Raw genomic sequence first — 15,276 nt, forward strand, 5'->3', positions numbered from 1 at the left:
CTTGATTTAGGATTTTAATCTGGATTTCATTCAGGAGCAAAAAGCAGGTTGGAGTAAAAAGCAGGCTCCTTCCTCTTATTTTTCCCCACAACAAAAACCCTGTAAGGTAAGTCAGGATGAGAGACAGTGACTTCCCCAAATTTCCTTAATGAGCTCCACTATTTAAGCAAGGAATAGAGCCAGCGTTCTCTTCCTCTTAGTCTAACACTTTAACCACAACGTCACATCTTCCATGGCTTGCAAATGGGGTGGTAGATTTGACACAGCACTACACGAAGTTTGTATATCCTATAAACACTCATTCTTCCAGCTAGAATTCCAGCAATTTTCCCTCTGAATTTAAGCATCAAACATATAAAGTCAAATACTTACCACTAAATCCCAGTTATTTTGTTCAAGTAAGGTGATAGCCTCATCAATATTTTCTATTCCAGTACATGCCTGAAATAATAAAGAATGACAAAGTTTCAGCCGAAAAAATCTGCCAAAAATAATAATTTGTTAAAAATCCTAGATTAAAAACTGCATTCAGCAAGGTCATTTGATAGCTAGACATCTTAAGACACAAACACAGATTAAATATAGGTGTTAGATTCTGTTGTATGAGTTCAGAAAATGTAGACATCGGCTATAGAATGATTATCAAACTTGAAGTTCAGCTTTAGTAGATTACAGTAGTATAGCTATATAATAGTACAGTAGTATATAACTCTTCCTATTTGCAAAAGATTTAATAATAGGCAAGCTCTTACCATTCCCATTTTATTATGAGCAAAAGATCTCTATCCTGTCATATTCAGCAAGTTCCTTAAGCAGCGGTTGCCAAATATATATTCAGTTAAGAGGTATGACCCATCATAGCTCATTCCATAATCATAGGTAAACCATTATGAAGTATCTTTCTTGAAGTAGGATACATATTCTTTAATAATCAGTGAAAAGAGAATATAACTTTATAACTGAGTATTAACTTTGCATGCAACAGGTCCTAGATTCAGCTGTTGATATATCCAAGTAAAAGGACCACCATGTTTTTAACTATTTTCATATCTATCTTCTCACACACAGAGGATTCAAGGAAAAGTATAAAAACAATGAAAGAGGAAATAAAAATTATCACAAATAGGAAAGCCATCTTCCTAGATATACAGAAAACTGCATGTTGCTATCTTATTCCATGTCAAAGTAATTATAAAAGAAAATACATCCTTGCATTATTCTGCAAACAGATAGCCTTTGACTGATGACCACATCTGGGACCTAAATTTCTATTACTAAACAAAGGAGTTGTTAAGTAAGTCACACCTGATTTTTAGGACCTTTTTGTCACGGTTGTTAAGCTAATTATTGTTAAGTGAATCACAAGGTCATTAAGCCAATCTGGCTTCCCCCATTGACTTTATTTGTTAGAAGCTGCGGGGGAAGGTTGCAGTTGGCAACCACATGGCCCTGGGATACTGCAACCATCATAAATATGAATGCTAGTTACCAAATGCCCAAATTTTGATCATGTAACCATGGGAATGCTACAACAGTCTAAGTGCGAGAACCAGTTGTATTGAATGGTCACTAAATGAATAGTTGTAAGTCAAGAACTATCTATACGTGTATTTTGAATGTGCAAATAACAAAAGCAGGGTTTAGTATTCATTGGGGACGAAGCAGATGTGAATAGGAAACTTTTTTATTATCCGCAGCAGTCCTAAGGAAACTCTTCACTTTAAAATGGCCTTTACTTTTTTAGGAAAATTTTCATTAACTTGTAAAAAATAATATCTGCATGGTAAGGGCGAAGGCACATATACCACTGCGTTGTTACATATTTCACTCCTTGCAATAGAACGGAATGAGAGTTGATTTGTACATTTTTCTTTCCAACAGCCATTTGCACTTTTTCGAGTATCTACTTTGAAGGGCTGAAAGAATCCACAATGCAAAATTCTTTTTAGTGGGAAAGAACTCTAAAGTGGCTGCAAGAGAGAGGGAGGGAGGGACTGGCAAAAAAATCCTCCTTTGGTTATTGGTATTGTTTTGCTGAATCAAACTTCTTCCACCGATAGCAAATTTTCTGTTTGCAATTCATGAAAGCAAAAAGCAAAAATTAAAACCAGATTTCATATTATATTTCCTACCCAGTAACCCCAGTTTTTCTTGGATCTTTCTTTTTTTCATATGCAAAACATACTTTCTCCTTGATCCATGTATAAAAACAGAGTTATGTTCAAGTGCCTGTAGCTCAATGAAAAATCCAGGTGGCAAACAGCTACAGTTTTGCTTCTACATACTACCCCAGCTTTTGGAACACTCCTACACCATCAAAATCTAAGCGAGCAAGTAAGAAAGTTTATAATAATCCTCATGTATTCAGAGCGCATCGGTAATGTATGTTATATAATATATACTTCTTAATGGTAGAACATAAAATCATAGGGCTGGAAGGGTCCCCTCAGGGGTCTTCTAGTCCAACCCTTTGCTCAAGGCAGGAGACCTTATGTCATCAATGGTAAACGGCTATCCACTCTATTTTTGAAAACCTCCAGTAATGGAGCAAATTATTCCACTGATTGTTCTTTCAGAAAATGTCTCCTTACTTCTAGGTTGGATCTCACTTTCAACAAGCTTCCACACATTACTTCTTGTCCTGCCCTCTGGTGTTTTGGAGAAGAAATCAATCACCTTTTCTCTGTCACAGCCCCACAAATACAGAGAAAGTTATTAGAGTTCCCCCTAATTCTACTCTTTCATAGGCTAGACCAGGGGTAGGCAACCTTGGCTCTTTTATGACTCGTGGACTTCAACTCCCAGAATTCCTGAGCCAGCATGGCTCAGCATGGAAACCTCTCCTTTTCTGCTCAGCATGGCTGGCTCAGGAATTCTGGGAGCTGAAGTCCACGAGTCATAAAAGAGCCAAGGTTGCCTACCCCTGAGCTAGACATATTTAGCTCCCTCAAAACCATTCATCTTCCACACAGCCCTGCAGAGGTTTCTCTAACCTGCTTGTACCCAAAAGGGCCTGCGTCACCTGACAGCAATACACAGAAAAGTACTAATACTTCACCCCCCTGAAGTAAAGCCATAATCACAATTCTTACTTGTGTCAAATTTCTCCCCCCCCCCAAAAAACACCAGCAATGCTCTAAACATCTCGTTGCTTCAATTCTCTTATCTCTTTTCTAAATCATATGGAGTGACAGATCATGAGAGGGGAAATGATGCATAGACACAATCCGATCCAAAGCTGCCCGGCTTCTTATTCCAAGTGATGACCAAGACTTCAGATGAAGCATACAGCAGGCCAGCAGAAAAGATCCCCAGCTCCTGCTGAAACCCATCCAATTCCATTACTCACCAAAGGAAGACCAATCTAGCCAAGCCACCTCCTTAGTAGTACCATGAAATCCAATGTTAATAGAGTGTGATCTAACGATGACAAGGGGAGCACCAAAATCTCCCCCAAATTGAGATCACATAGTGACTGTTCCAACAGAAACACCAGATTCAGTGTATCACTACTGTCTCTTATCAGCCTCTGGATGACAGGGTCAGGCTTGTGGCCATCATTACGGTCATGAACTCCTGAGCTGCTTCAGACCCAGAGAAGGAAGACTGAAGTTTTCCAAGACCTTAAGTCTGGGGAATTCCACAGCCAACCTAAAAATGAAGTCAAGGAGTTCAGGCAGGGAGTTTACTATGCAGCAGGGAGGCTAGTACCGCAATTCTAATATTAGCTGGCAAGCAATACAGTAATCTTTCTCCAATATACGAAGGACCACATTTGGGAAAATATAAAGGTAAAAGGTAAAGGTTTCCCCACACATGCGTGCTAGTCGTTTCCAACTCTAGGGGCTGGTACTCATCTCCGTTTCAAAGCCGAAGAGCCAGCGCTTGTCCGAGGACGTCTCCGTGGTCATGTGGCCGGCATGACTAGATGCCAAAGACGCATGGAATGCTGTTACCTTCCCACCGTAGTGGTCCTTATTTTTCTACTTGCATTTTTACGTACTTTGGAACTGCTAGGTTGGCAGAAGCTGGGACGAGTAACAGGCACTCACTCTGTTACGCGGCACTCGACCCGCCAAACTGCCAACCTTCTGATCGACAAGCTCAGCGTCCTAACCCACTGAGCCACTGCGTCCCTTGGGAAAATATACTCTCCCCTAAAATCACCTTTCACCATACTCTGCCATACATATTGACAAGACAGTCAAGAAAACTTTCAAACTCTGCTGAGCTTTGGAAGTACTCTTATCAAAAGTCTTATCAAAGTTTCCTTACCAAGCAAAGTTCTGGCCCCCACAGCTTGAGAATAAAATAGATTTTTTTTTCAATTCAACACGCTAAGAAATTGGACTGCTAAACAGTTAAATTCCTGATTTAAGAGAGTAGTCTGAAGGGAAGTGGTTGGAAAAATTAATATTTTTAAGTGCAGTACATTTTATTCTTTCCTAGTCATCCTTTCAGTAGCTTTGGCTACTTTCTTAACAGTCTATATTCTCTGCAATATCTCAGCATGACTTCACAAGAAAAAAATGTGCTATCTGCAGCACAATTTGTTTGCTAGAATTCGGTCAGTTCTGTTTCACTTCCTATAATCCCTTTCAGTGGCATAGTAGCCAGCCTGAACCCAGCCTAATAAATGTAGAAGAGAGTAAGTTGCTTGATTAAGGGGGACTGGCTCTTCAACTGTCCAGGTCAACTTTAGTACTTGTTGCAAACAACAGTAACAAACTCTATTCTTCCTGCAGTTAATAAAGGAATCTCCAAAGGACAAGAAGCACGGCATTCTTGTTAAAGCAAAGTAAACAAACATGTGATAGCATTTTTTTAATCTATGCCCTAAACATCCATATATCTACATCATATAGAAGAATGCATGGGCTAATCTGTGGCACCAAAAAAAGCAAGAGAGATTCCTTACAAAATCAAGGATCAGCATATGATCTTCTGAACACAAATATCATGAAATACAGTTCAAACATCATGCTGCAAAATCAGAGAGAAAGTTGGTCCAGTGGCTAAACACCAGGCTAGAAATCAGGAGCCTGTGAATTCTAGTTCCACCTTAGCCATGAGAATCAACTGGGTGCTTCACGCCTTCCTCCCTATTACTGTCTTGAATTATATATAAAGTAATAAAGGAAGGATACAGAACACAGACCTAGAAATACATGTTCTGGGCCAGATATTTTGGGGCAGACACAATGACACTGTTAAATGCTTGTTTCTTGATAAGTGATGCAAATATCCAAAAAATTACAAAGGTCACCAAAAAACCCCAAACAAACGAATCAAACAACAGACAAGGAAAAAAGACCGAGAAGTAATGACAATAGATGGAATTTAATCTTTAGGATGCTTCATCTGTCACATTCTTGATGCTAGGAAGCAGAACTTGGTAATATAGTAGTCACTGAAATTTTTTTGTCCACATGATAATCACCCAATTGCCTTGGCATGATTATTTAAAGGGGGGTAGGTTCCAAGCACTTCTTTTAAAGCTGAAATGATGACAATTGATTAACAGACTTGTTATGTTTCTAGTACACAAATTCTATACTGACTAAAAAAAAATTAAATTTAATTAATTCAATTATGGGTCTGCTATTTAACTGCTAGTAGCGATCATAACAAGGGTAGGAAAACTTCTATAATGCAGCATGCATTACAGCCAGAGGCACGGAGAGAAGCCCTGCCCCTTTCCTCCAGCCAAATTTCAGAAATGCTCTATTCTATGCTATGCTATTCTATGCGGTGGCTCAGTGGGTTAGGACGCTCAGCCTGTCGATCAGAAGGTCGGCAGTTTGGTGGGTGGAATCCCGAGTGCCGCGTAACAGAGTGAGCGCCTGTTACTCATCCCAGCTTCTGCCAACCTAGCAGTTCGAAAGCACATAAAAAATGCAAGTAGAAAAATAAGGACCACTACGGTGGGAAGGTAACAGCGTTCCGTGCGCCTTTGGCATCTAGTCATGCCAGCCACATGACCACGGAGACGTCCTCGGACAAGTGCTGGCTCTTTGGCTTTGAAACAAGAGATGAGCACCGGCCCCTAGAGTTGGAAACAACTAGCACACATGTGCGGGGGAACCTTTACCTTTACCTTATGCTATCTCTTTATATCAGAGGGAAAAGCACAATCACCCCTACTTTGTGTTTTATGGGGTAAGCTGCTTCACACAAAGAAAAAGAACAATCAGCCCTATTTTCTCTTAAAGGGAGGGGGGAAAAAGCAGCCCTCCATCCTCACTTCCTGTTGCACAGAGAATGACACTTCACGCAAATAGAAGCAGGAATATTGTCATTCTAGCTTTTCCTGCATAGATCATTCTTTCTGCACATTTGAAAAGCTGGGTTGTGATTATTCTTCATACAGGAAGAACTGAAGGATCCAGACTGTGGCCTAAATGACAAGGATTTTCATTAGGAGCTTCACCTCTTAGGTTATCCAAATAATTGAAGATAGAGAGGAGATAATCTGGTTAACGGTCTAAGATTAAACCCTCATTGTCGTTCCTATACTGAAGCAATCAGGAGGTTCCCAAAATATAGATGGCTGGAGCTATGTTAGATATGTCCAAAAATAGACCTCCTGTGGTTAAGAGAAAACTTGATGCCACCAAGGCCTCCTAGTTTCTTGCAACAATTTGGATTAAGAAGCTAAATTCCAAGTACATAACACAGATGTCTCGTATCTGTCTGCAATAAAAATAATTCCTATTTATAATAGGATACATGTAAAATAAAATATTGTAGCATCTTAAAATGCCAAGGTATGATGCTGTTATACACTGACAATGCACTGACAGGGGTTTTCTTTTACTGTGTACTTTTCACAGATGTGGTTCATTAACAGGGTGTTTCAATAATACATATTAAGAAAAAAAATCACATAAAAAGCAGAGATATAGCCATGCTAGCAAAAACAAAATTCCAAATCCATATTAGGATTATAATTTTATTAGTACAGTAAACAAAAAATGTGAACATGTTTTTAAGGTCTTGCAGCTTAAAAGTAGCATTTAACACCACATTATGCTATAAAAAGAAACTAATAACAGCTCTGAAACTGTTTCAAGTCTCACTGAACAAAATATAGTAGCCATGTTGCTAGTCAACTGGCTGAGAGTTTCACAGATGCTCAGATATCCCTGATAAACAACCACAAGGAAGAGATACAGAGATTCACCCACATTTCCTCCCTCTTTCCTAGAAATAGGAAAATTGAAAGTCCTTTTAAAATGAGGCAGAAATTACTAGCCAGAGGCTGGAAAACATTTCCCCAGACAGTTTCAGGTAAATTCACTAAATTCCAAGAAACTGTGGACAGGTCCAGGTAAACTGAAGCAGAGGGAAAATATGTTTCTTAAGGAATCTTCTCTAAGAACAGATAAAAATGTGAAATTAGGATTTCATGCTAATCTGTTTTCCTTGTAAATTAATTATCTTCATTTCTCCATATAAATTTTATAATTGGTAATTAATCCTTAATTTGCATCTATCCTTTCAAGCTGTTTCAATGAAATTTTACAAGAACCATGCTGTAATTGCAATTGTCTTATTATTTCTTCTGAGGTTCCAGCTGAAAAAGAACAATTTGTAGCCCATTAGCTATAACCAGCAACATCCTGATTGGAGCATTGTTTCTATTTTATAATTCTGAAGTTGTCATCCCTCATTTGTAACCGTTTTGTTATTTATCTATCCCAAGATTGACCAAATGTAGTATCTTCCTTTTTAAAAGAAAATTTGATTATATTTATATCTTATGAGATTGGTCTACTTCCCAAGTAAGAAAAAAAAAGAAGTCTTGCTATCTCTAGTAATATGCTTAGTCACAAGATGGTGAAGATGTGAAATATAGAAATTATTTCATCTTTTATCTTTTAATTATAAATAGAGTAACACAGGTACTTAGTACCCTCTCTAAAACACAGAGAACACAGAGTAAGGTATCCCATGGAAAATAGATGATAACTACCAAGCGGTACATAAAGGCAGGAAGCAGGAACAGGGTGTGATTTTGGGAAAGGAGTTTTCAAACATGCCATTACAAGCTGTAAAAAAACCTACTAAATTCCTTTTAAAATACTTTTATTTTAGTGTTTGTTTTCATGTAAAACCATCACATATATCTCACTGTCATTATTTCAATAACAACATTTGGCATTGCCTCTAAAATGACTTGTAAGCTGTTAAAAGTAATCTATTGAATACAATAGATTTCACAAGATTGTATTTGTTCTTTAAAAAAATAGCAGAAAAAAATTTAAATGCATTATATATGAATTTCCAGTAGGACAGATTAGATTACAAATAACCTTGAATTAAATGGACAAGCAAAGTAGCATTAACAAATACTTCAACTACACACTGGCTTCAATAATATCAGTGGTCATTCCAGTCTAATGTTTCAGTTCAACAGGTCCTTTGTGTTACAATTCAAGCAACATATCACCAATCACACCCCAATATGAAACATAGAAGAAGGCAAAACCAAAAGATAATCAAATTCAACCTCTATGTCTATACTAACAGAAAAGTACAATCTGCTTTCTAATATTGGTACATAAAAATATTTGAGCTCATATGGATAAGATAGAATTATACTAAGCCTCCTGGAGATCTTAAACTTATTTCTCAAACTCTCAAACCTGCCAGTTACAGATTTATAAACAGAAATTATTTCAGATCCATACTCCGTATAAAAAGGCTCATTGCCTTTAGATGCCTTAGATACCATTTTTTTTTAAAAAAAATGTTCAGGTTACAAATATTCAATTTTGGACAAGAAGCATCTTCTTAAAAAGATATGAAATTATGATTTTCCCCCCTCTAACACAAGGGTGCCCAATCCCCGGTCCATGGAGCAGTACCGGGCCACGGCATGATAGCAACCGGTCCACACAAACAAGGAAAGCCCCATCCGTGGGATGCAGGGAACACACAAAACCACACCCCCTCCAGTCTGCAGAAAAACCTCTCTCCACAGAACCAGTCCCTGGTGCCCAAAAGGTTGGGGACCTCTGCTCTAACATGAATAAAACTTCACTAGGTCTTCTGAGGATGTAGCCTAAAGTGTAAATCTCAATGACATCATGCAGCAACAAAACAGAAAACATACTCACAACTAAGCATTCTGTCTTTTATTCTTGCCCTGTTCACCGCCCTGAGTCCTTTGGGAGAAGGGCGGTATAGAAATATTAATAAATTAAATTAAATTAAATTTTGAAAGAAAAAGTATTTTTAGGTGGATATCAGTACTTTATTTACTTGAGCGTTATAGACTGTAAAAAAATATTTGCCTAAATAGAAGCTCGCATAGGCGAAATATTACATACAAAATAATTTGAATTACGTTCTAAAAATAGAACTTTATACAAGAGATATGAGATATCATGAAAACCACTGCAAACTGTTGCTACTGTATATAAGCTACATGACAATCAAACAAATGTTAATCCTAGAAGTTGTAAAACCAAAGAAATGAAAGTACAATACTCATAGTCCAATTAGGAGTAGAACAACGCATGGAAGCATCCAAGACCTGGATTCAATTTCTGCTTAAGAACTTAGCAGTAAATGGTAATTATACCCAGGAAACCATGCATATAGAACTGTAACTTACCGAAAAAAGTTGTTACAATGGTACCTCAGTCCTCCCTGGTGATTTGTTCCGGAAGACGCAACGAATACTAAAACTGACAAGTACCGAGAAAACCATGTAATTTACCATATGACCCACTATTTTGGCTGGAAGAAATAGCGAGTCACGAGACAACCGACATCAGCAAGTTCTTCCATGCACATCAACTACCAGGAGAAAAACAAGTGCCAGGACAAGATTTCTGCTTCAAAATGCATCAAACACCAAATTTGACGAATTTTGAAACAGTCAGATGCAAAGGTATGACTGTATCTTGTTACACGTATATGACTATTAATATAATTTATACCTAAATAAATAGTGTTTGGGTTTTAATATCAATGATTTTTAAAAAATCATTAATTCTTAGCTTCAGAACACAGGAATGCGAATGTATCCCAAAGGGTTGTGACAATCAAGAAATATGGAATTTTTGTTACTTTTCCCCTTCAACAAAATCACCTAACAATGGCTGAAATAAACAAAAGTTCAACCCAATATGTGCTTATTCAAAATACATCTTGCAATGATCGGTGATTCTTAGTCCCAGATGCATGTCCATAGGATTGTGACCCATAATATAGTAGCATTCAAATGCACATTCATAGTGCAACCTAATCATGAATATAATCGATTTGGTTTGGGCAGTATGGTCTAGTGCACAGGTCTGCAACCTGTGGCTCCGGAGCCGCATGCGGCTCTTTCAGCCGTCTCCTGCGGCTTCCAGTCCTCTGCCATGTGCAGTCCAAAAAAAAAAGTGGGACTAAAAAAGTTCAACCAATCAATTCAAATATGCAGGGTAGGTGCATATCTCACCTTGGCTCCACTCTTCAGTCAAACCCTGTTCTGCACATGTGTGCATGTACGCGCATGCGCATACATTTTTTGTGGCTCCCAGTTTTTCCTTTTGTGAGGGAACCAGTTCCGAGTGGCTCTTTCACTGTTTCAGGTTGCTGACCCCTGGTCTAGTGGTTAAGGCACTAGGCTAGAAATCAGGAGGCTATAAGTTCTAGACCCACCTTAGCCATGAAAGCCAGCTGGGTGGCCTTGGGCCAGTCACTATCTTTCAGCCCAACTCACCTCACAAGGTTGTTGTTATGGGGAAAATAGGAGGAAGAAGGACTGTTGGATATGTTCACCACCTAGGGTTATTTGTAAAAAATAATAAAGGTGGGATACAAATAAATAACATTATTCAATAATAAATCATAACTGACCTAAGATCTCAACAATTCTAAATTCATAAAATTCAGACAATCTAAAATTATTAGGGATACTGTGCAGCTGAATCCAATGCTGCCCTATTAGATTTTTGCTAGAAAAGTATTTGTAAATCTGCTCCAGACAGGGAAGGGTTTCTTCTGCTGATGTAAGCAAGCATGCTACTGAATTCAATTGATCTTAAGTCATAAGTGAATCTGATAAAATCACTAAAAATTAATAAAATATTACAAACTTTATTTGTTTGGGATATATCACCAAGATTCTAATCCATACCATCATAGATTACCAAACTGTAATATGTCTCTTTTGCAGACTGAAAGCAGGTAGCATTTTGTCTTTTATAAAACACCTACGTCAACTATTGCCAGCACTTACATCTGTACATTTTTTAAATTCTCAATGCATAAAGCACTATACAAACAAGCATGCAAATATACATCTGTTAATATATATTACAAAAATTGAGTATAAAACATAAAGCCAAATATACAGAACAAAATAAGTTTATGAAAATGTTCATAAAAAGTGGGAAGTATCAGTAAATTCAGCAAAAGAATTGTCATATTAGTGAGATGCAACAGCATATAAATTTAATAAATAAAACTCTTAGTATTTCTCAATATAAATAGCAGGCTCCTTATCAAAAAGGAATGGATTAGTATATCATTACATATAAAATGTTCTATGATTGTAATAATCTTTGCCAAATAATTAAGAAAAGAAATTTGATTTAAAGATTTTGCTAAAATTTCAGTGATGTTGTAACTGACCTTCATGGAGCAATTCGTGGGCCTAAATTGATTCCACATAGCATCTGACCTTTGCAGGTTCTCTTATTTACTAGAAAATATATCTTTGAGTACAGCCTTCTACACTCTATGGTATATTTCACCCATCTTCTTTAAATAACAATGATGCCCATTAAATATTTCATTTGCACACAGCAAAATAGAAGTTATTTTAAAAGATCAGTTAAAAATATTTACACTGACATCATTAACTTAAAACAGAATCAGGCAATATGCACCTGTGGATACTTCCACCTGTGCCTCTAATATGCTCTGCTGGTGCATATGATTTAATTAATTCTTAATTTTTTTCTCCAGAAATCATTTTAAGAGAAACATCAGACTCCAGTTACCTTCCACATTTATCTCCCAATATGACTGGATCCAAAATATGTTATTAGTAAATTAAGATCCTGGAGTCCAGTACTCCATTATCAATTGCCAAACAGTGAAAAATTAAAAAAGAAACAAATGGCCTCACTGGCATAAGGGGAAAGCTTAGAGATGGTAACAAATGAAGAGATGGAACTGATTTCAAGGAGAATTAGAGCTGACCCAATGTAAGAGGATGGGAAAACATAAGCAAATTATCTTATGGGTAACAGAGGGCAAAGGGGGAAGTTAAATGGTTAGCGAAGCAGTCTAAAAGTAAAGGAGTAAAACCTCTCTCTTCTAGGGATGGCTTATGTGTGAAAGCATAGATCAGGTGTGCCAAACTCGCAACATCACGAGGGCCAGCAGTTTGACACCCCTGGCATAGATGAAAAGAACTTGAGGAGTAACCCTGAAAGAAATGTGGGTTCAATGTTATTCTTTAGCTTGCATTGAACTTTTCTTTACATAATAACTTTGGCATTTTATGAAATGGATACTTTCTTGGAAGTGGATGCATAGGCATTTGTGATACTGATATTTTCTGAAAATTCCATATTCAAAAAGAAAAACTCTAGAACTAAAATTATTCATATAAGCTATGGTCCATTTTTTTTATAAAATCCATATATACATTATATTAAATTTGAAATTTGGACACATATTCATAGAATTCAAATCCAGTTAATTGTTTCCCAACTGATTTATAAATATTACATAGAAACACATAAAGAAACCCAGTTCTTAAACACAGATATGCTGCAAGACAGGGTAAACAATCCAATATTCTCCTTATGTTTTGGAGTACAAATTCTATCATTCCTTGCCTCTGTCCATGCTAGTTAGAAGTGAGAGCTGAAATTCAAAAAGCTGCTTTCTGTATATTTAAATCCCAATAATGATTATATCTTACCCTACAAGTTGTTATTGCCCCACGAGCTAAATTTATGGGAGAACTATAGCACACTACATAAAATGTATAAGCAGATACTTTCTAAGATTAAAAAAAACCCTTTTCACATTGTCTAATATTTAAGTGCATAAAGCACCAAAGTTCTTTTCTACTTTCATTTAACATCTTTTTAAAATCACAATAGATATGAGCCCTTGGAATATCAGCATATCTTTTTTATTATCTTCAGAATATTTTATTTTCTGTCCTCCCGTGAAATTTATTAGAAGTTTGCAAAGAGTCAAAATGAACCAGATATATATGGTGGTTAGAAATCTAAGTATTTGGTGTTTTTTTTAAAAAAGAAACAAACAACAACCATTCTGCCTCTGCCTGGGATTATGTTGTTCCTTTACCTCTTTGTGAGAGCAAAGGTAGGTAGGTACATTACTGCCGTTAGCTAATGTTTAGTTAACATTATTCATGTTTCTTGGATTATCTCTTGGATTCTCGACTACGAAGAATAAAACAGTCTCGAGTTTTATTATTGTTGTGGTTGCTTATGGGAGCAGGGCTCGCCAATTCCGGAACTTAGGTCCTTCCACCAAAGAACAAGAAACAGAGAAGCTGGGAGAAAGGGAAGAGAGAGAGGGAGAGAGAGAAAAAGAGAGACAGAAAGAGAGAGAGAGAGAGACAGAGAGACAGAGAGAGAGAGAGACAAAGAGACAGAGAGACAGAGAGAGACAGAGAGACAGAGACAGAGGGAAGGAGAGAAAAAGATCATGATTAGAATATGACAGTGGTGGAATTTGAAATTTACCTGAAAATCAGCCAGTATCATTTCTCTATCCATGTTGGACGCTAATGCAGCCGGGAGCGGCCCTTCTCCTGCCTGAACTGTACACCTGGAGGCTGCTGCCGGCAAGACCGGGGCTCAAGGGGGTGGGGGGGGTGGGGGGGTGGGAAGAGAAAGGAAACTACGCTCTCATCTAAACTCCAAACTTAGGTCAAGCCCTGGCAGTCTGCTCCCCCGAAGGCTTTCCCTTCTTCCCAAACCCGCTGTCCCGACCACTAGAAGAGCGGAGAAGGGAACGGAAGAGCGCAAGGCAGCGAACCCAACCCTGCCTTGAAACAAGGCGAAGAGCCTCTTAAGTAGCTTCCTCCTTGCCCAGCGAGCGGCTGTCGCACATTTTGCCTGTCATTGAAGTCGCAAAGAGGACGCTTTCCGGCTGCCACGTGACTGGCCCTCCTGTCAAATGCTGGCCACCGATAAAGCCTGGGGAAAGAGAGAGGGAGGGAGGGAGGGAGGGAGGGAAGCAAGCAAGCAAGCGCTTTCGACTATTATGTAAGAGGGCCGATTTGGATGCGGGAGCTGGGGGGGGGAAGGGGGGCAGAGAAGAGAAAGAGACGGCGGGGAGGTTCCCAACGCCCTCCCCGTCCCCTTTTTTTTTTTAAAAAAAAAATGAAGGGTGTGGTTGGCGAGCCTGCAGAGGTCCATCAGCAGATACCGGTTCTTCAATGAGGAATGGAAAGGAGAGACGGAGCCTTGCTTTTATGAAAGTGTCGTAAATGCGCTTGCTTTGGCCGTTTGGGTCGTCAGCCCCAAGCTGCGGGGTTTAAAGCCCTCCCCGCGGAGAGAGCCTTGGAAGGAAATAAAATGATTGCGGTTACTCAGGGGTCTTCAAACTTGGCCCTTTTATGACTTGTGGACTTCAACTCCCAGAATTCCTCAGCCAGGCACGCTGGCTGAAGAATTCTGGGAATTGAAGTCCACAAGTCATAAAAGGGCCACGTTTGAAGACCCCTGCGAGTCCAAATGTTGCATGCAGTATTCTGGGATGGAAGGGTTGCGATCCTGTTCTTTAAAACGAGTGTTGTTTTGCTCACAACGGAATTTACCTGCCTATTTAGCTTGTAAAATAGGCTGAGGGGAAGGTTGTTTTAAAGTTATGATATAAGTTAGATCTTACTCACCAATCTCTTACTTAAAAGTGAGTATTCTGACTGCTATACCTTACATCCTTACTCTTAAGTGGATTTATGTCAACTGTCCTTTCCAGATTATTCATAAAGATGTGGAGTCTAGAGTTGCAACCAATAGCAAATTGAATTTGTTCATATTGTGCTGTTTTTAAACAGCAGTCTTGCCTGGGGCATGGTAAACAACAGTCCTAACTCACAAAGAACTGCAAAAATTTGGCTCACCACTACTGTAGGTCTCCAGAAAGAAAAGCAGAAAAACCTGCCATCTACTGACCATCCAGAAATTTGCCACAAAATCTAGACGCTTTATAAAAATATCTGGGTTTTGTGGTACGCTGTTGGGAGAAAGCTGGGGTAAGCCATTGTTATAAACTATT

At 38.3% G+C, this 15,276-nt stretch overlaps 1 protein-coding gene across 2 annotated transcripts in view; it reads right to left on the reverse strand.

The window, feature by feature from the left end:
* Positions 1-14,092, reverse strand: part of FAF1 (Fas associated factor 1) — a 222,531-nt gene extending 208,439 nt beyond the window's left edge. Inside the window, exons 1-2 of one of the 2 annotated variants that reach the window (XM_083359601.1) lie at positions 13,737-14,092; positions 373-441 (exon numbers count right to left, since the gene is read on the reverse strand). In XM_083359601.1, coding sequence (XP_083215727.1) covers positions 373-441; positions 13,737-13,769 — 102 coding nt within the window. In that variant the 5' untranslated portion in view covers positions 13,770-14,092. Of the gene's footprint in view, positions 1-372; positions 442-13,434; positions 13,579-13,736 lie in introns of those variants that run through there. The other variant, XM_083359602.1, reaches the window with a different exon arrangement.
* Between the last annotated feature and the right edge of the window lie 1,184 nt (positions 14,093-15,276).

Source organism: Vipera ursinii (genome assembly GCF_947247035.1).
Source record: "Vipera ursinii genome assembly, chromosome: 3".
Lineage (NCBI taxonomy): Eukaryota > Metazoa > Chordata > Lepidosauria > Squamata > Viperidae > Vipera > Vipera ursinii.